General features: G+C 42.2%; 1 protein-coding gene across 1 annotated transcript in view; it reads right to left on the bottom strand.

Annotated features, from left to right (window-relative positions):
• ATP8B1 (ATPase phospholipid transporting 8B1) overlaps nt 1-16,679 on the bottom strand; it is a 162,555-nt gene that overhangs the window by 34,864 nt on the left and 111,012 nt on the right. Inside the window, 5 exon segments of the mRNA XM_017890450.1 lie at nt 1,528-1,736; nt 7,272-7,428; nt 8,310-8,353; nt 11,679-11,887; nt 15,175-15,365. Coding sequence (XP_017745939.1) covers nt 1,528-1,736; nt 7,272-7,428; nt 8,310-8,353; nt 11,679-11,887; nt 15,175-15,365 — 810 coding nt within the window.

Raw genomic sequence — 16,679 nt, 5'->3', positions numbered from 1 at the left:
TATATATATATATATATATATATATAAATAAAATATATACACATACATATATACACACACACAAATATATACATATATATGTATATACACACATATATACATATATGTATAAATATATACATATAAATATATACGTGTGTGTGTATATATATACCTTCTGATGTGATACTTAAAGAAGAGCACAGCATCACTTATGGACTCGTCCTGCCAACAATGTGTAACCTAGCTCTAATCATGAGGGAATATCAGACAAATCCAAGTGGGGGGATAGCCTATAAAATAACCAGTATGTGGTTTTTAAAAATGTCAGTGGATGAAAGATCAAAAAGAGGTTGAACCATCCTTGACTCAAAGTCATGGTCACCTAATGTAACCTGTGATCTTGGATTGGATCCTGGACCAGAAAAACATAAAGAATGAACTTCCCTAGTAAAATCTGAAAAAGTCTATTGATTAGATAATATTGTACTGTTTTAAATTTTCTGGTTCTGATCATTGGACTGTATATATAAGTGAGTGTTCCTGTTCTTAGGAAATACCTACTATGATATACAGTATAGTATTTAGGGGAAAAGGACATTAGGCCTGCAATTGACTCTCTTTTTTATATTTTTATTTTCTTTTTTTTATCATGTAATCTTGCTCCTTCTAGTGCAATTTATTCTCAAATGGTTCAGAAAACAATAATGTGTATGTATGTGTGTGTACATATATATGTATGTGTATATATATAGATATATAGAATGAAATTATATATATACGGCAAATGTTAACAATTGGTGGATATGGAAGAGTATGAGAGTTCTTTAAACCATTCTTGCAACTTTTCTGTAAGTTTGAGATTATTTCAAACTACGAATTGAAAGCAGTTCAGTGGTAGGAAGTGATTTTCATCTTCACTTGGTGGTCTGTTACGTGCCTGCATTGCAGGTATGATTTTGATTCATAAGCATAGCCTTGATTTTCTCAGAAATCTTTTCCTGCTGAGCCCTCCCTTCCCTGCCATCAAGTACAGAAGACAGCACTCAGAGGTGCTCAAAAATAAAAGAGCTTGTGTTGTTTAAAATAAAAGACTGCTACAAATGTCTATCTGCTACTTCAGAAGCGTTCCACCTGCCACCCCAGATTCAGCATCTGGCAGCCCACATGGTTAAAGAATGTCAGTAGCTATAATCCCAGCTACTCAGGAGGCTGAGGCAGGAGAATCGCTTGAACCCGGGAGGCAGAGGTTTCAGTGACCTGAGATCGCGCCACTGTACTCCTGGGTGACAGAGCAAGACTCCGTCTAAAAAAAAAAAAAGAGAGAAGAGAGATTAAAAAAGAATATGAGCAGCATTTGCAAGATTCAGAGATACTGCGGCTGTCCCTTTGAGTAGGGAACATAGTGAAGAATGAAGAAAACAATACCAGTTTCAAAAAATCTGCAGAAATCTCCCAGGAGCCAAGTAGCTCATTCGCTAGCTGCTTTATCCTGGTGCCATTCAATACAATGGGCACAAGCAATATCTAAATGAGCGATTCATAGACAGACTCTGAGGGGGACTTACCAATGATAGACATTCGCTTCCGGTCACTGTTGAAGTCCAAAATGGCAAGAACATTATAAGTCCTTTCAGTGCCCAGCTCACTGATGGTGATGGTGTTCTGGGTCCTGGCGAGGAAGGCAAAGCCGAAGTTCCTGGCAGCATTTACCAGGGCACCTTCATCGGGTGAGGCTGCCTGGTAGTTGAGCTGACCTAACAAGAAAGCAAGAGAAATCCCAGAAAAGCTGTAAAACCAAATGCAGAGCTCATTGTTGAGGCCTCTGCTGAGGCTCTTGTGGGGGTCAGCTGGGCTGCAAAGCCCAAAGCATCCCCAGGAAAACAAGTCATTGACTCTGAAGGGTTATGCCAAGATGGAAACTTCTTTGTTTTATCTTGACTTATAAACAGTAATACAAACTAAAAGTGAAACATTGGCGGAGAATGGGGGAAAATTCCCATAATCCCACTAGCCACAGGAAAAACAACAGGTGTCGACACTTTATCATTCCTTCCAGCGCCTTTTAAAATGTCTGTATCTGAAATTGTTTCTATCAAGCTGAATATACATTTACATCTTGACCATTTTAATGCTGTATCTGAGTATATTGCCATCCCTTTTTAAATTCTTTATAAACATTTAAACAGATGTAAACATGTTATCATTTTCCCATTACAGACACTTAGTTTATTTCCAAAGTTTTTTACTCTCAAAAAATAACATTTTAATAACCCTTTTGTATGTGTGCAAAGATTTTTCTGTTTCTTTTTTCTTTTTAGAGACAGGGATCTCCCTATGTTGTCCAGGCTGGTCCTGATCTCTGGGGCCCAAGTGATCCTTCTGCCTCAGCCTAATGAGTAGCTAGGACTACAGGCGCATATCACCACACCTGGCTTATTCTCTTTCTTTCTTGTTTTTCTGAAACAGGGTCTCACCCTGTTGCCCAGGCTGCAGTGCAGTGGCACGATCATGGCTCACTGCAGCCTCAGTCTCCCCAGGCTCAGTGATCCTCCTACCTCATCCTCCCAAGTAGCTGGGATTACAGGTACATGCCACCACACCTAGCTAATTTTTTGTATTTTTTTTGTAAAGACAGGGTTTCACCATGTTGCTCAGGCTTTTCTCAAACTCCTGGACTCAAGTGATTCGCCTGCCTCAGTCCGTGAGGTGTTGGGATTACAGGCGTGAGCCACTGCCCCAGCCCCTGGCTTATTTTCTAAGAGCAGATTCCTATTAGGAAAATACTGAGCCACAGAACACTGACAATTTTAAAACTCATTGGTATACATTACTAATTTGTTTTCCAAGAAGGTTGTACCAGTTTATCTTCCCTCTGAAAGAGTATGTTTTCTTTCTATCTTTTGTTTTTTTGAGACAGGGTCTTACTCTGGCACCAAGGCTGGAGTGCAGTGGCATCATCTCAGCTCACTGAAGCCTCGATCACCCCAAGCGCAAGTGATCCTCCTACCTCAGCTTCCCGAGTAGCTGGGACTATTGGCGCACATCACCACGCCCAGCTAATGTTGGTATTTTTTTGTAGAGATGGGATCTCACCACGTTGCCCAGGCTATTTTTTTCTTTACCATAGCTATATTCTCCTTATAAAAAACAAAACAAAACAAAACAAAACACAAAAAAACACAGGCTGGGTGCATTGGCTCACACCTGTAATCCCAGCACTTTGGGAGGCTGAGGCAGGCAGATGACGAGGTCAGGAGATCGAGACCATCCTGGCTAACATGGTGAAACCCTGTCTGTACTAAAAATATAGAAAGTTAGCCAGGCATGGTGATGTGTGCCTATAGTCCCAGCTACTCGGGAGGCTGAGGCAGGAGAATCACTTGAACCCAGGAGGTGGAGGTTGCAGTGAGTCGAGATTGCACCGCTGCACTCCAACCTGGTGACAGAGCGAGACTCCATCTCAAAAAAAAAAAAAAGAAAGAAAAGAAAAGAAAAGTTGAAACCAACCAACCAACCAACCTTAGTTTGATCACTATCCGATATCTTAACGTTTAAAAGTTAAATGATGGAAAACTGTCTTCTATTCACAACTACATTTCAACAATAAGAATAAGCTAGGTTCGGTGGCACATGCCTGTAATCCCAACTATTCAGAAGGCTGAGGCAGGAGGATCACTTGAGCCCAGGAGTGTGAGGTTATAGTGAGCTTCGATCATTCCACTGCACTCCAGCCTGGCAGACAGAGCAAGATGCAGTCTCTTTTAGGAAAAAGGAAAAAAACCAATAAGAATAGGAATAAATCTCACAGCCAGATACACAAAAGAGTACATATGCTACATGATCCCACTTATATAAGCCAAAAACTGACAAAGCTAATCTGTGTTATTCATAGTCAGGAAAGTACTTTTCCTGGAGAGTTAATCACTGGAAAGGAATGTAAAGGGAATTCTAGGGGGATTGACAATGTTTTTTTTTTTTTAAATCTGGGTGCTCATTACAAGAGTATTAGCTTGTGAAAATTCATTGAGTTATATACTTATGATACGTACATATCTCTGTATACACATGTTGTACTTCAGTAAAAAGTTTAAAAAATACTCTGCCTACCCAAGATCTTCTATTTTTCTACTCTAGTTATTTTGTCTCAAAATAGAAGGAAAAGCATTTCCATGGCCAGATGACTTTGGACAGAAAGAGCATTTAGTTTTCCAGAATACTTTGACCAGGATGAAGGCCACAGATGCATGAGCAGCTGTTTATCCCCTAGTCTCACTTAGAATGGTCAGTGCTCTGGGGTAATGGTGGCAGAGAGAGCTAAACACACCTCCTTCCTTCACAATTGGCTCAGAGGATTCACTCTTTAAGTCAGAATTAATCACTTCCTAATTAATAATTAAAGATGACACTTTAGGATCTCTCTATATTAGTTCACCCAGAAAGTCATTCACTGGAAGCTATAAATGCACTTCCTAAATCCGGCCACGTAGCAAACATATACAAGTGCCAGAGGGCAAAGTATTTAACCAGAGACAAATCAGCAGCGGTGAGAAAAAAGCCTTTCCCTTCAGCAATTTAAGCTGGCACAGCGATATATGGCATAAGTGACAGCAAACGCATTTCCAGCAGAAAAAAGAAACAAAATAATAAAAGGTGGTAAAGTTCCCACAAGTAAGACAATCATATCTAGAGCAAATACCTTGATCTTTTTATCATTAAAGAAAAAAGAAATGTTTTCCATTACCTTCCAATAATGGAATCACAGAATTGTAGACTAACAGAGATGGGAAGAATGTCAAAGACTTGGTCCAAATTTCAACCTTATGACTGCTGGAAGACACTTGGACTAAAAAACTATTCAGCCATAAAAAAGAACAAAATCATGTCCTTTGTCACAATAGAGATTAGGCCATTATCCTAAGCAAATTGACTCAGAAACAGAAGACCACATACCTAACACATGTTCTCACTTAACACTGGGTACATGAGTACATTGGGACATAAAGACTGCAAAAATAGATAGTGGGGACTTCAAGAGAGAGGAGCGAGAGAGGGCAACAAGGGTTGAAAAACTTGTTATCAGGGCCAGGCGCAGTGGCTCACGCCTGTAATCCTAGCACTTTGGGAGGCCAAGGCCAGTGGATCATGAGGTCAGGAGTTTGAGACCAGCCTGGCCAACATAGTGAAACCCCATCTCTACTAAAAATATGAAAACTTAGCCAGGTATGGTGGTGTGCACCTGTAATCCCAGCTACTCAGGAGGTTGAGGCAGGAGAATCGTGTGAACCCAGGAGGCAGAGGTTGCAGTGAACCGAGATCGCACCATTGCACTCCAGCTCGGGCGATAGTTCGAGACTCCGCCTCAAAAAAAAAAAAAAAAAAAGAAAAGAAAAAAAACTATTAAGTTCTGTGTTCACTACCTGGATGATGGGATCAATTGTACTCCAAACTTCAGGATCATGCAATATACCCATGTAACAAACATGCACATGTATATCCTGAACCTAAAATAAAAGTTGAAGGTATAAAAACAAACTAAAAGAAAACAAAGCCACCTTCCCTGCTGGAAGGAACTTTGTACATCCAACCTTCTTACTACAACACCGAGGAAGGTGGTTCTCAGACAGGGACCCAAACTGGGCTGACTCATCTCTAGCACATAGTCCAGGGCTCTTCCCATAATATCCCACTGGGGAAAAATAGAATAGGGACCACAGGATGAATTTACATTTCCCTAAGTTGACCAGTTAGCCCTTAAAATACTATCATGTACTCAGAGAAGAGTACAATTGTCAAAACCAAAGAGAACCAGGTGACTTTGTAATGTCAGACTTTATGCTTACAGACTGAGTAAAATTGGCTTGGCGAGTCAAATAGACTTTGACCTCTGCTTCCATGATTCATGACCTGGTATCGTCCCTTTCTATCTTTCCCCACATTGTCTGCTGATAAACCCTTCCATGTATCCACCCTAATCTGAACTCTGTTACCTTGCTTCATTGCAATATTAGATTCATCTGTGGAAAATGGGTTTCTTTGAAACTTGCTGAAAGGTATCACATACTTCTATACATTTAGGTGTTTTTTGTTTTGTTTTGTTTTTTGTTTTTTTGAGAAAAACAGGGTCTCATTCCATCACCCAGGCTGGAGTGTAATGGTGAGACTATGGCTCACTGCAGCCTTGACCTCCTGGGCTCAGGTGATCCCCACCTGAGTAGCTGACACTACAGGCATGTGCCATCACGCCTGGCTAATTTTTGGTATTTTTTGGTGAGATGGGGTTTTGCCATGTTGCTCAGGCTGGTCTTGAACTCCTGAGCTCAAACAATCCACTCACCTCGACCTTCCAAATGCTGGGATTACAGGTGTGAGCCACCATGCGTTGGCCTACACATTTAGTTTTTACGCATATTCCTTCTCTGGAAATTTCATACCTGCTACATATGAAACATGAAGGTTGAGAACAGAGAGGGACTTATGTATGCTGCACTGACTGAAGTAAAAAGTGGAAGATGTAGTGAAGTGGATGAAGTGAATGAATGAAGTGAAGGCAGACTGTGCTTCATTACAGAAACACCAAAGGAACTCCTTTTGCTCTTTCTATAAAGTGTATGTGTGTCTATATAACTTATCATTATGTCCATTTGTGATAAAATGACTAGCTTTCCTTGATATAGGACAAACTTCCTGTGACAAAGCTGGCACAAACTGCATTGAAGGATTCTGCAAAGGAATTTACAAGCCATTCTGCTTGTTCCCATGAAATTCACATTAATTATGCTCCTTTAAATGGAAAAGGCACCCAGAAGAGATCCAGGCTAAGGCTGATATTATTTCAAACCCAAACTATAACAGAATCTAGTAAATAAGAGCATATATCTAAAATTATTTGGTAGAAAAGATTAGTCAAGTTCAGAGTCCATTTCTGATATAGATAAGGCTTGACTTTTCACACTCAGTAAATGCTCAGTAATAAATGTGCTAAGAAAAGTTAGATTCTTCTATCATAATTCAAGTATCAATCATTTCTTTCAAAAAGATTTCATTTGCAAAGTGAAAAAAATACACCTGGAGCCATAACTATGAATAAGATGTAAATTTTCAGGGACAAGAAGCTTGTTTCCTACTTTGCTCTTCCATAAACCATCTAGTGGTAAGTGCTGAAAAATATTCATTGCATTCGAATATGCGACAGATTTGTACCACTTGACATGCATTTGAGTCATAAGCAGGAGTTACCCGGAAACAAAAAACCTGGTCTCTAATGCCTGAGATGCCAGAGAAACGCTCACCATCAGTCCTATCCACCATAACCGTGTGGCAAACTGCGAGCAAGAAGAAGAACTGTCGTACTTCTGGCTCTTTCCCCGACTGGATTTGCTCAATAAGATAGTGGTCATAAAATGCAAGCTTCCCATCAGCATATGTGTTCCAGCTAAAATCAACTTGCTGAAAGAAATGGAGAAAAACAAAATATGATTTTATAAAATATTTTTCACTTAACACATGACATGAACTTTCCTTGAAAGGCAAGGTTTCAATTATGCAAAAACCACCTTAGGATTTTAGCACATTCTTAAATGTCAAGAGGCTCACAACTGTCTTCAATAAAAAGATACTTTTTTTTTTTGGAAACATATATGACCATATATGGGTCTCACTCTGTCACCCAGGCTGGACTGCAGTGGCTTGATCTCAGTTCTCTGTAACTTCTGTCTCCTGGGCTCAAGCAATCCTTCTGAGTAGATGGGCCTATGGGCATGCACCACCATACCTGGCTGATTTTTGTATTTTTTTTTGTAGAGATGGGGTTTCTCTGGTTTCAAACTCCTTGACTCAATTGATCTGCCCATCTCAGCCTCCCAAAGTGCTGGGATTACAGGCATGAGTCACCAAGCCCAGTCAAAAAGGTACTTTGTGGTGGACTAAACTGTGTTCCCCCAAAAGATATGTTGAAGTTCTAACCTCTGGTACCTATGAATGTGACCTTATTTAGAAATAGGGTCTTTACAGATGTAATCAAGATAAAATGAGGTGATACTCAATTAGGGTGGGTCCTAATCCAATGATTGGTATCCTTATTAGAAGGGGAAGTGTGGACACAGAGACACACAGACACACAGGGGGATACCATGTGACAACAAAAGCAGAGATACAGAGTTGTGTTTCCAAGTCTCCAAGCCAAGGAACACCAAGGACTGTGGACAACCACCAGGAGCAGGGAAAAGGCAACGAAAAGAGTCTTCTCTAGACCTTCAAAGGAAGCATGGCCCTGCTGGGACCCTGACATCCCTAGCATCCCAAACAATTCTTCAGCTTAAAGGCCTTACCTCTATTTTGTTATGGTTGTGTTGAGAGGCATCCCGATGGTCCCCTGAGAAACAAACAGGATAAAACAAATTGATTCTCCACCTGTGTCCAGATAAAACAAATCGATTCTCCGCCTGTCTCCTTACATGGCTTTGCTTATGTAGTGGTGGAGGTAAGACCATATATGGCCTGGACAAGCTAACATATTTATTATCTGGCTCTTTACAGAAAACGTTAGATGACCCCTGGTCTAGTTATTCAAATACTGGTGCCTGTCCCTACTACTTTCTCCTAGGGGCCTGGGGCATATCCTTTGAAATGCTTTACCTCCCCCAAGTCAGAAGGATCCACACATGTGAGTCACGTCCTCAGCCCCTCAGTGCCCCACCATCTTCACTGATACTCCTTATGAGAAAAGGCACTTACGGTGTACAGTTTCCTACAAGTAGGAAGTATATATGCATGTCCCTATATCATTTTAAATAATTGTGTTTTTAAGTCTATTTAAAATAGAGAACACTCTATTTGAATCTAGTATTAACCTTAATATTATTTGTAAATTTACAGACAATTAAATTTCTAAATGTTTCAGAAAATTAGAACCGAAATCAATTTTAAAACTATTGGCTGGGTGTGGTGGCTTACGCCTGTAATCCCAGCACTTTGGGAGGCTAAGATGGGCGGATCACCTGGGGTCAGGAGTTCAAGACCAGCCTGGCTGTCATGGTGAAACTCCATCTCTATTAAAAACACAAAAATTAGCTGGAAATGGTGGCACACACCTGTAGTCCCAGCTACTCAGGAGGCTGAGGCAGGATAATTACTTGAACCCGGAAGGCAGAGGTTTCAGTGAGCCAAGATTGCACCTCCGCACTCTGGCCTGGGTGACAAAGCTAGACTCTGTCTCAAGAAAACAAAACAAAACAAACAAACAAAAGACTATTGTAGGCCAGGTGTGGTGGCTCATGCCTGTAACTCCAGCACTTTGGGAGGCTTAGGCAGGTGGTTCACTTGAGGTCAGGGGTTCGATACCAGCCTGGTCAACATGGTGAAACCTCATCTCTACTGGAAAAAAAAAAAAAAATTAGCCAGGGACGGTGGTGTGCACCTGTAATCCCAGCTACCCAGGAAGCTGAGGGAGGAGAATCATGTGAACCTGGGAGGTGGAGGGGTTGCAGTGAGCTGAGAGCGCGCCACTGCACTCCAGCCTGGGTGACAGTGAGACACCGTCTTAAAAACAAAAACAACAAAGAAAACAAAACAACTGTAGTGAAATACACATAACAAAATTTACCATCTTAACCAATTTTTGGTTTGATGTTTTGAGTCAGGGTTTCACTCTGTCACCCAGGCTGGAGTGCAGTGGTGTAAACCCAGCTCACAATAACCTTGATGTCCCCGGGCTCAGGTGATCCTACCTCAGCCTCTCAAGTAACTGGAACTACAAGCACATACCACCATGCCTGGCTAATTTTTGTATTATTATTATTTTATTATTGTTTTTTGTAGAGGCGTGTGTTTTTTTGGTTTTTTTTTTTTTTTTTTTGAGACAGAATCTCGCTCTGTCGCCCAGGCTTGAGTGCAGTGGCACAGTCTTGCTCACTGCAACCTCCACCTCCCAGGTTCAAGTGATTCTCCTGCCTCAGCCTCCTGAGTAGCTGGGACTACAGGTGCCTACCACCACGCCCAGGTAATTTTTGTATTTTTAGTAGAGATGGAGTTTCATCATATTGGCCAGGCTGGTCTCGAACTCCTGACTTGGTGATCCGCCCACCTCAGCTTCCCAAAGTGCTGGGATTACAGGCGTGAGCCACCGTACCTGGCCAGAGATGGGGTTTTGTCATGTTGCCCAGGCTGGTCTCAAACTCCTGGTCTCAAGGGATGTGCCTGCCTCAGCCTCCCAAGGTGCTGGGGTTGCAGATGTGAGCCCCTGCACACCAGCCAACCAAGTTTCGTTGTTGCTGTTTTGAGACAGGGTCTTGCTCCGTCACCCATGCTGGAGTGCAGTGGTGTATTCACTGTAGCCTTCAACTCCCAGGCTTAAGGGATCTTCCTGCCTCAGCCTCCCAGGTAACTGGAACTATAGGCATGCAGCACCAAACTCTGCTAATTTTTAAAAATTTTTTGCTTTGTTACCCAAGCTGTTCTAGAATTCTAGGCCTCGAGCAATCCTCCCACCTTGACCTCCCAAAGTCTTATTATTATAGGCATGAGACACTGCACCCAGCCCATTTTAACCACTTTTAAGCATACGGTTCAGTGGCATCAAGTATATTCACAATGTCGTGCAGCTATTTCATCTTGCCAAATTGAAACTCTGTGCCCAATCAACAGTAACTCCCAATTCCCCTGACCCCAGCCCCTGGTAACCATCATTCTACTTTGTCTCTATAAATTTGATTATTCTAAGTACTTCACATAAGTAGAATTATACAATATTTGTCCTTTTGTGACTGGCTTACTTCACTTAGCATAATGTCCTTAACTCATTTATGCCTAGTGTTCCATTATTGGAACGCTAAGTATGTGGGAGTTATTTATATCCTACTGCTCAAGGTCGTCACCAAGTTCTGATTGCAAAAATTCAAAAAAATTTCACCTCTGGCATAAATGAGTTCAGGTTCATCTGTGTTGCAGCATGTGTCAAATTTTCCTTCCTTTGTTAGACTGAATAATATTCCATTGTGTGTATCCACATTTTGTTTATCCATTCATCCACTGATCAACGTTTGGGTTGCTTCTATCTTTTGGCTATTGTGAATAATGCTGCTATGAACACAGGTGTACAAATACCTCTTTGAGCCCCTGTTTCAGTACTTTTGAGTATATATCCTGAAGTGGCATTGCTGGATCATATAGTAATGAGACTTCTAAGTTTTTTCTTTTTTTTTAGACAGAGTCTCACTCTGTCGCCAGGCTGGAGTGCAGCGGTGCAATCTCAGCTCACTGCAACCTCTGCCTCCCGGGTTCAAGCAATTCTTCTGCCTCAGCCTCCCAAGTAGCTGGGATTACAGGTGTGTGCCACCACCACACCTGGTTAATTTTTGTATTATTAGTAGAGATGGGGTTTTGCCACGTTGGCAAGGCTGGTCTTGAGTCCCTGACCTCGTGGGATCTATCCGCTTCACCCTCCCAAAGTGCTGGGATTACAAGCATGAGCCACCGCCCCGGCCGTGATCCCACTTTTGGCCGCTGTCCTCTCCCACGCATGTGTCCCCAGTGCTGTCCATGGTGCTTCTCTGGTGCTCAGCTGGAGAATGGTCCCAGCAGCAGGACTCTGCATTGGGAGGGCACCAGCAATGCCAGGAGACAGGCTCTGGTCCAGGTAGTGCCCTGCACACGGCAGGCAGCCCCACTTACCCAGAAAATGAGTGACGGCTTCCACTCACCGTATATCTGCCCGTTGATACAGCACTTTTTAAAGGTCATGATATTTTGTGTGAGTGTCCCCGTCTTATCAGAGAAGATATAATGGATCTGCCCGAGCTGTTCATTGAGTGTGGTGGTTCTAGCTTTTGCAGGTGTGTCCTTCTCAGCATAGTACATTTGCAGGTCCCAGTTGATGAAGTGACTCTGTCCAAGACGAATCACTTCCACGCTAGGAAGACAGAAGATTATTTTCCGTAAGGAGCTCAGATGTGAGTGGCAAGTAGTAGAGATTTTATTCTCATTGTACAGATAAGAGCAAGCTGCTTATTTACTGCTATGGTCTGAATGTTAGAATCCCCCTCCAAATTCATATGTTGAAACCCAGTCCCCAATTCAACAGTATTGAGGTGGGGCCTTTCGAAGGTCATTAGGTCATGAGGGCTCCACCCTTATGAATGGGATTAGTGCCCTTAATAAGGGGCTCAAAGGAGCTTGCTTGCCCCTTCTGCCATGTGAGGATGTAGCTGGAAGGCACCGGCTGTGCCTATAAAGGGGAAAGTGAGCCATTGCCAGACCCTGAATCTGCCGATGCTTTGATTTAAGACTTCCCAGCCTCCAGAACTGTGAGCAATAAATTTCAAAGATCTTTTGTTACATCAGCCCAAACTAAGCCCTCTCCAAGGAGACAAGCCTATGCACTCAGCCTCTGGTTTCTCCTAACCACATGCATCATTCTCAGGCATCAGGGTCAAGCTGATTTTAGACAAGTAATTTCCATTCAAAATTGCTCAGTGAGATTTGCCACTCACTCCTGGGCACATTTAGCCAAGGCACCCATGTTCAGAATCCACAGCCCAGCAGAATGGATGACACAGCAACAATGACAGAGCAGTGGACACAGCAAGACTGACTCTTCTCCCCCATTCCCCATAGCACCCAGGAGCACTGGAATGGCCACGTTCACCTTTGCCCTCAGTGATAGGGCAGAGGGAGTGAGAACACCCTAGGGTACAGACTCCTCTGCGCTCTCAAATAGGGCAAAAGGCTTTTGACAAATACCCCAAATCATGATCCCTAAATTATGATAAGGTTATAGAATATCCAAAATAAGATATTATAAAAGGATCATCTGCATTTTAAAACTGTAAGGGACATTACCTATCTCAGTTATAAGGAAGCTGTTTACATAGCCAGCAATTGTTAGGTGGGCAAAGGAAGTCCATAACAAGTTAAACAGATGGAAAAATAATGCTCTCCCCACGTCTTTCCCTTCCATAAATATTTCTTAAGTGCCTACTATGCACCAGATACCATTCTAGGTCCAGGGGACGTGTCTGTAAACAAAACAAAGTCCGTTCTCTTAAGGAGGTTACTTTCTAGTAGAGACAGACAAATATATAAACTAATAAAGAGAGGCTGTATCAGAGACAGAAGTTCTCTGCGGAAAATCAAAGCAGAGGCCAGGTATGGTGGCTCACGCCTGTAATCCCAACACTTTGGGAGGTCGAGGTGGGCAGATCATGAGGTCAGGAGTTCGAGACCAGCCTGACCAACATGGTGAAACCCCATCTCTACTAAAAACACAAAAATTAGCCAGGCATGGTAGCATGTGCTTGTAATCCCACCTACTAGGGAGGCTGAGGTAGCGGAATCACTTGAACCCGGCAGGTGGAGGTTGCAGTGAGCTGAGATCGTGCTCCTGCATTCCAGCCTGGGAAACAGAGCAAGACTCTGTCTCAAAACAAAACAAACAACAAACAAACAAAAATCAAAGCAAAGCAAGGTAAGGAGATATGAAGATCTCCACGGAGGAGAAGTGGTCAGAAACAGAATGAGTCAGGAAAGGCCATGGTAATAAGGTGTTGTCTGAGTAGAGTCCTTTTTAGTGAAAGGGGAGCAGATAGATACCTACATAAGGATGCTCCTGGCAGAGAAAAGGGCAGGTACAAAGGCCCTGTGGCAGGAAGAATATCAAGGGGCCAGAGTGGCAGAAGCCCAGGGAGGTGGGCTGAGGTGCAGAAGGTACAGGCAGAGTGGAAGGCTGAGCACCAGATCACACTTGGGGCCTTGCGGGGTGCGTTTATTCTGAATGAGGGTTGAAGTCAAAGCAGAGATACTATCTGGAAGAACTTGCTCCAGCATGTTTTCAAAGGACCTTTATCTCCAAGAAAATAAAGAAATCATATTTGTCACGTGACATACCTTTATACAAAATTATGTATACAGTTTCTTTTATAATACACATTGATAGTTTTAGGCAAAATTCTCTGTGTAACAGTTCCCTTGACAAAGGTAACACTCATCTCAGTTTTTCTCACAGTAGCCGTGGAACAGATGGCTGCCCCAGGGCTTTCCTTCATGTTAGAAGAACAACAGTAACTACGTGTAATCAAATTAAAAATAAAGCAAATGCACATATAATGACACTAAAATAAAATAAATGCCTCTAATTATAGGTGTGTATGTGATCCCTATGTCTCTGGGCTATTCTTTATTAGAACTAAGAATGAACTGTGGCTGCTGGGTTTATTCCAAAGCACTAACCCTCCCAAAAAGCTCTCAAAGTCAGTTTGGCCAAGGGCAGTGAACTTTCCTGTTAAAAAGAGAAAATTCCCAGGAGTGGTGACTCACGCCTGTAATTCTAGCACTTTGGGAGGCGAGGTGGGCAGATCACCTGAGGTCAGGAGTTCAAGACCAGCCTGGCCAACTTGGTGAAACCCGTCTCTACTAAAAAGACAAGTAGCCAGGTGTGGTGGCGGGCACCTGTGATCCCAGCTACTCAGGAGGCTGAGGCAGGAGAATCGCTTGAACCCGGGAGGCGGAAGTTGCAGTGAGCCAAGATCATGCCATTGCACTCCTGCCTAGGCAACAAGAGTGAAACTCCATCTCGAAAAAAAAAGTAAAAGTGAAAAATTAAGAAATATCACCAGATCGGCTGCTTACCACTTATCAGAGATATATGCCCCTGACTTTGTTGTTGTGATTGAGATTTGAGATGAAAAAGAGAACATTTTGAGAGGTTGATGAAGGACAGGGAATTTCTTTCCTACCAGGAGGTAGTGGCCAGAAAGCACAAGTTCTCCACCTTAGGTGTGGCAGATGATAATAAGGAAGGCTCAGATAAGAGGTGAGGACCACTTCGGAAAGAGAAAACTAAGTTTTTCCATCACATGCTAAATCTTCCCCTCCTCCCAGGTTCTTTCTGAAGTCTGGGCTTTGGAACCCGGTGTGAAGGGAACCTCACTAATAAGACAATGACTACAGGAGTATCAATCGATCTTTGAAATTCCCTAGCCTTATCTGCAAACAGGATGAGATAAAAGGTGCCTGGCACAGAGTGGATACTCAAATGTTAATTTCCTTTTCCTCTCTTACTCTCAGTTCTGAAATGAACGTGATTTTCTTACCTGTTCTTTGTGACCTTTGAAACAATGATTGTTAGAAATGAAGGCACTACGTTGGGAGAAGGTACAACACTCTTCCATTAAAGCAAAATGCCAGAGAGGACAGCCTTACCTGACATAGAGAGAGATGGGTACCATGGTATTGAGAACAATGATATAGCCCCAGAAATTGAGGAATCCACGGTAGGAGGGTGTATCATCTTCTCCATCATAGAGATACCAAGAGTAATTGCCCACCTGTGCTTCCCAATAAGCATGGCCGATGGCAAGACCAGCAGAAAGCAGCGTAAGAACAACAAAGATCTAGAAGACAGAAAACATTTAAATGCATTCTGAAGATGGATTTCCAACCTCTTGCATTTCCTAGATGCTAATTAACCTTACTCAATACTTCATATGTTTGAGAATTTAGTAGTCTGTAAAAATAATGTATGTCAAATAAAAACAGCGCCAACATAATGCTTTGAAAGTCTATTTGATTGCTACGATTGACTGATGTATCCTACATCTCCCACAGAAGGTGAGGTTTTGTTCCCAAAATTATCTTTCAAAAGAGAAGGTGGTGTCTTATATTCAAATCCTTGAAGAGTCTTATATTGTAGGGCATTCTCTCAATTATGTTTACTTTGAACAATAACATACTGTTTGGGGAAGTTATCTTACTTAGCATGAAACAACTTCCAACAAGGCTGAATTGGAAAACTGGAATGCGTATAGAAAATATTCAACAGATTTTTTTTTAAGACAGTCTCACTGTATCGCTCAGGCTGGAGTGCAGTGGTGCCACTGTGGCTCACTACAACCTCCACCTCCCTGGTTCAAACAATTCTCATGCCTCAGCCTCCTGAGTAGCTGGGATTACAGGCACACGCCACCACGCCTGGCTAATATTTGTCTTTTTAGTAGAGATGAGTTTAACCATGTTGGCCAGGCTGGTCTGGAACTCCTGACCTCAAGTGATTTGCCTGCCTCAGTCTCCCAAATTGCTGGGATTACAGGTGGCCCTCACCCAACCAGAATTTTTTTTTTCAGGGTAACAAAATTTCATCTATATTTGGGCCATTATTCCTTAAGGTGTAATGTCACAAGTATTGCATAACTTTGTAAAATAAGATCACTTAAGAAGCAATATGATAAGTATTATGTTGTAGAAGTTATGAGCATATATTTAGGGAAGGAATAAAAAGTCAACTCTCCTAGTGGTACTCAGAGATTTGCAAATGGGAATAAAATTCCAGAGACAAATTTAAATATCTGAACACAGACTCCAAAAGTGCTATATCTCACAACTTTGTCGTGGAAATCGCAGAGTGCCAATAGGCTTTTGAGAGTGCCGCACTCATAACCACAACCATGACACCAGCAATGACTGTGAAAAGTTCAAATACAATTCTCATGAAACAAGAAAGCAGGGGAAAATGTTTCTTAAATTATTATTTTTATCTGATTTTAAATATGTATATGCAATCAAAGAGTAAGTATTAGAAGTATGCATTCAAATTGAACTAAATACTTGAAAACATTTTCGGCCGGGCGCGGTGGCTCAAGCCTGTAATCCCAGCACTTTGGGAGGCCGAGATGGGCGGATCACGAGGTCAGGAGATCGAGACCATCCTG

The sequence above is a fragment of the Rhinopithecus bieti genome, unplaced genomic scaffold, assembly GCF_001698545.2.
Source record: "Rhinopithecus bieti isolate Rb0 unplaced genomic scaffold, ASM169854v2 scaffold_17861, whole genome shotgun sequence".
In the NCBI taxonomy this organism is placed as follows: domain Eukaryota; kingdom Metazoa; phylum Chordata; class Mammalia; order Primates; family Cercopithecidae; genus Rhinopithecus; species Rhinopithecus bieti.
This window is presented reverse-complemented; position numbering and strand designations above follow the sequence as displayed.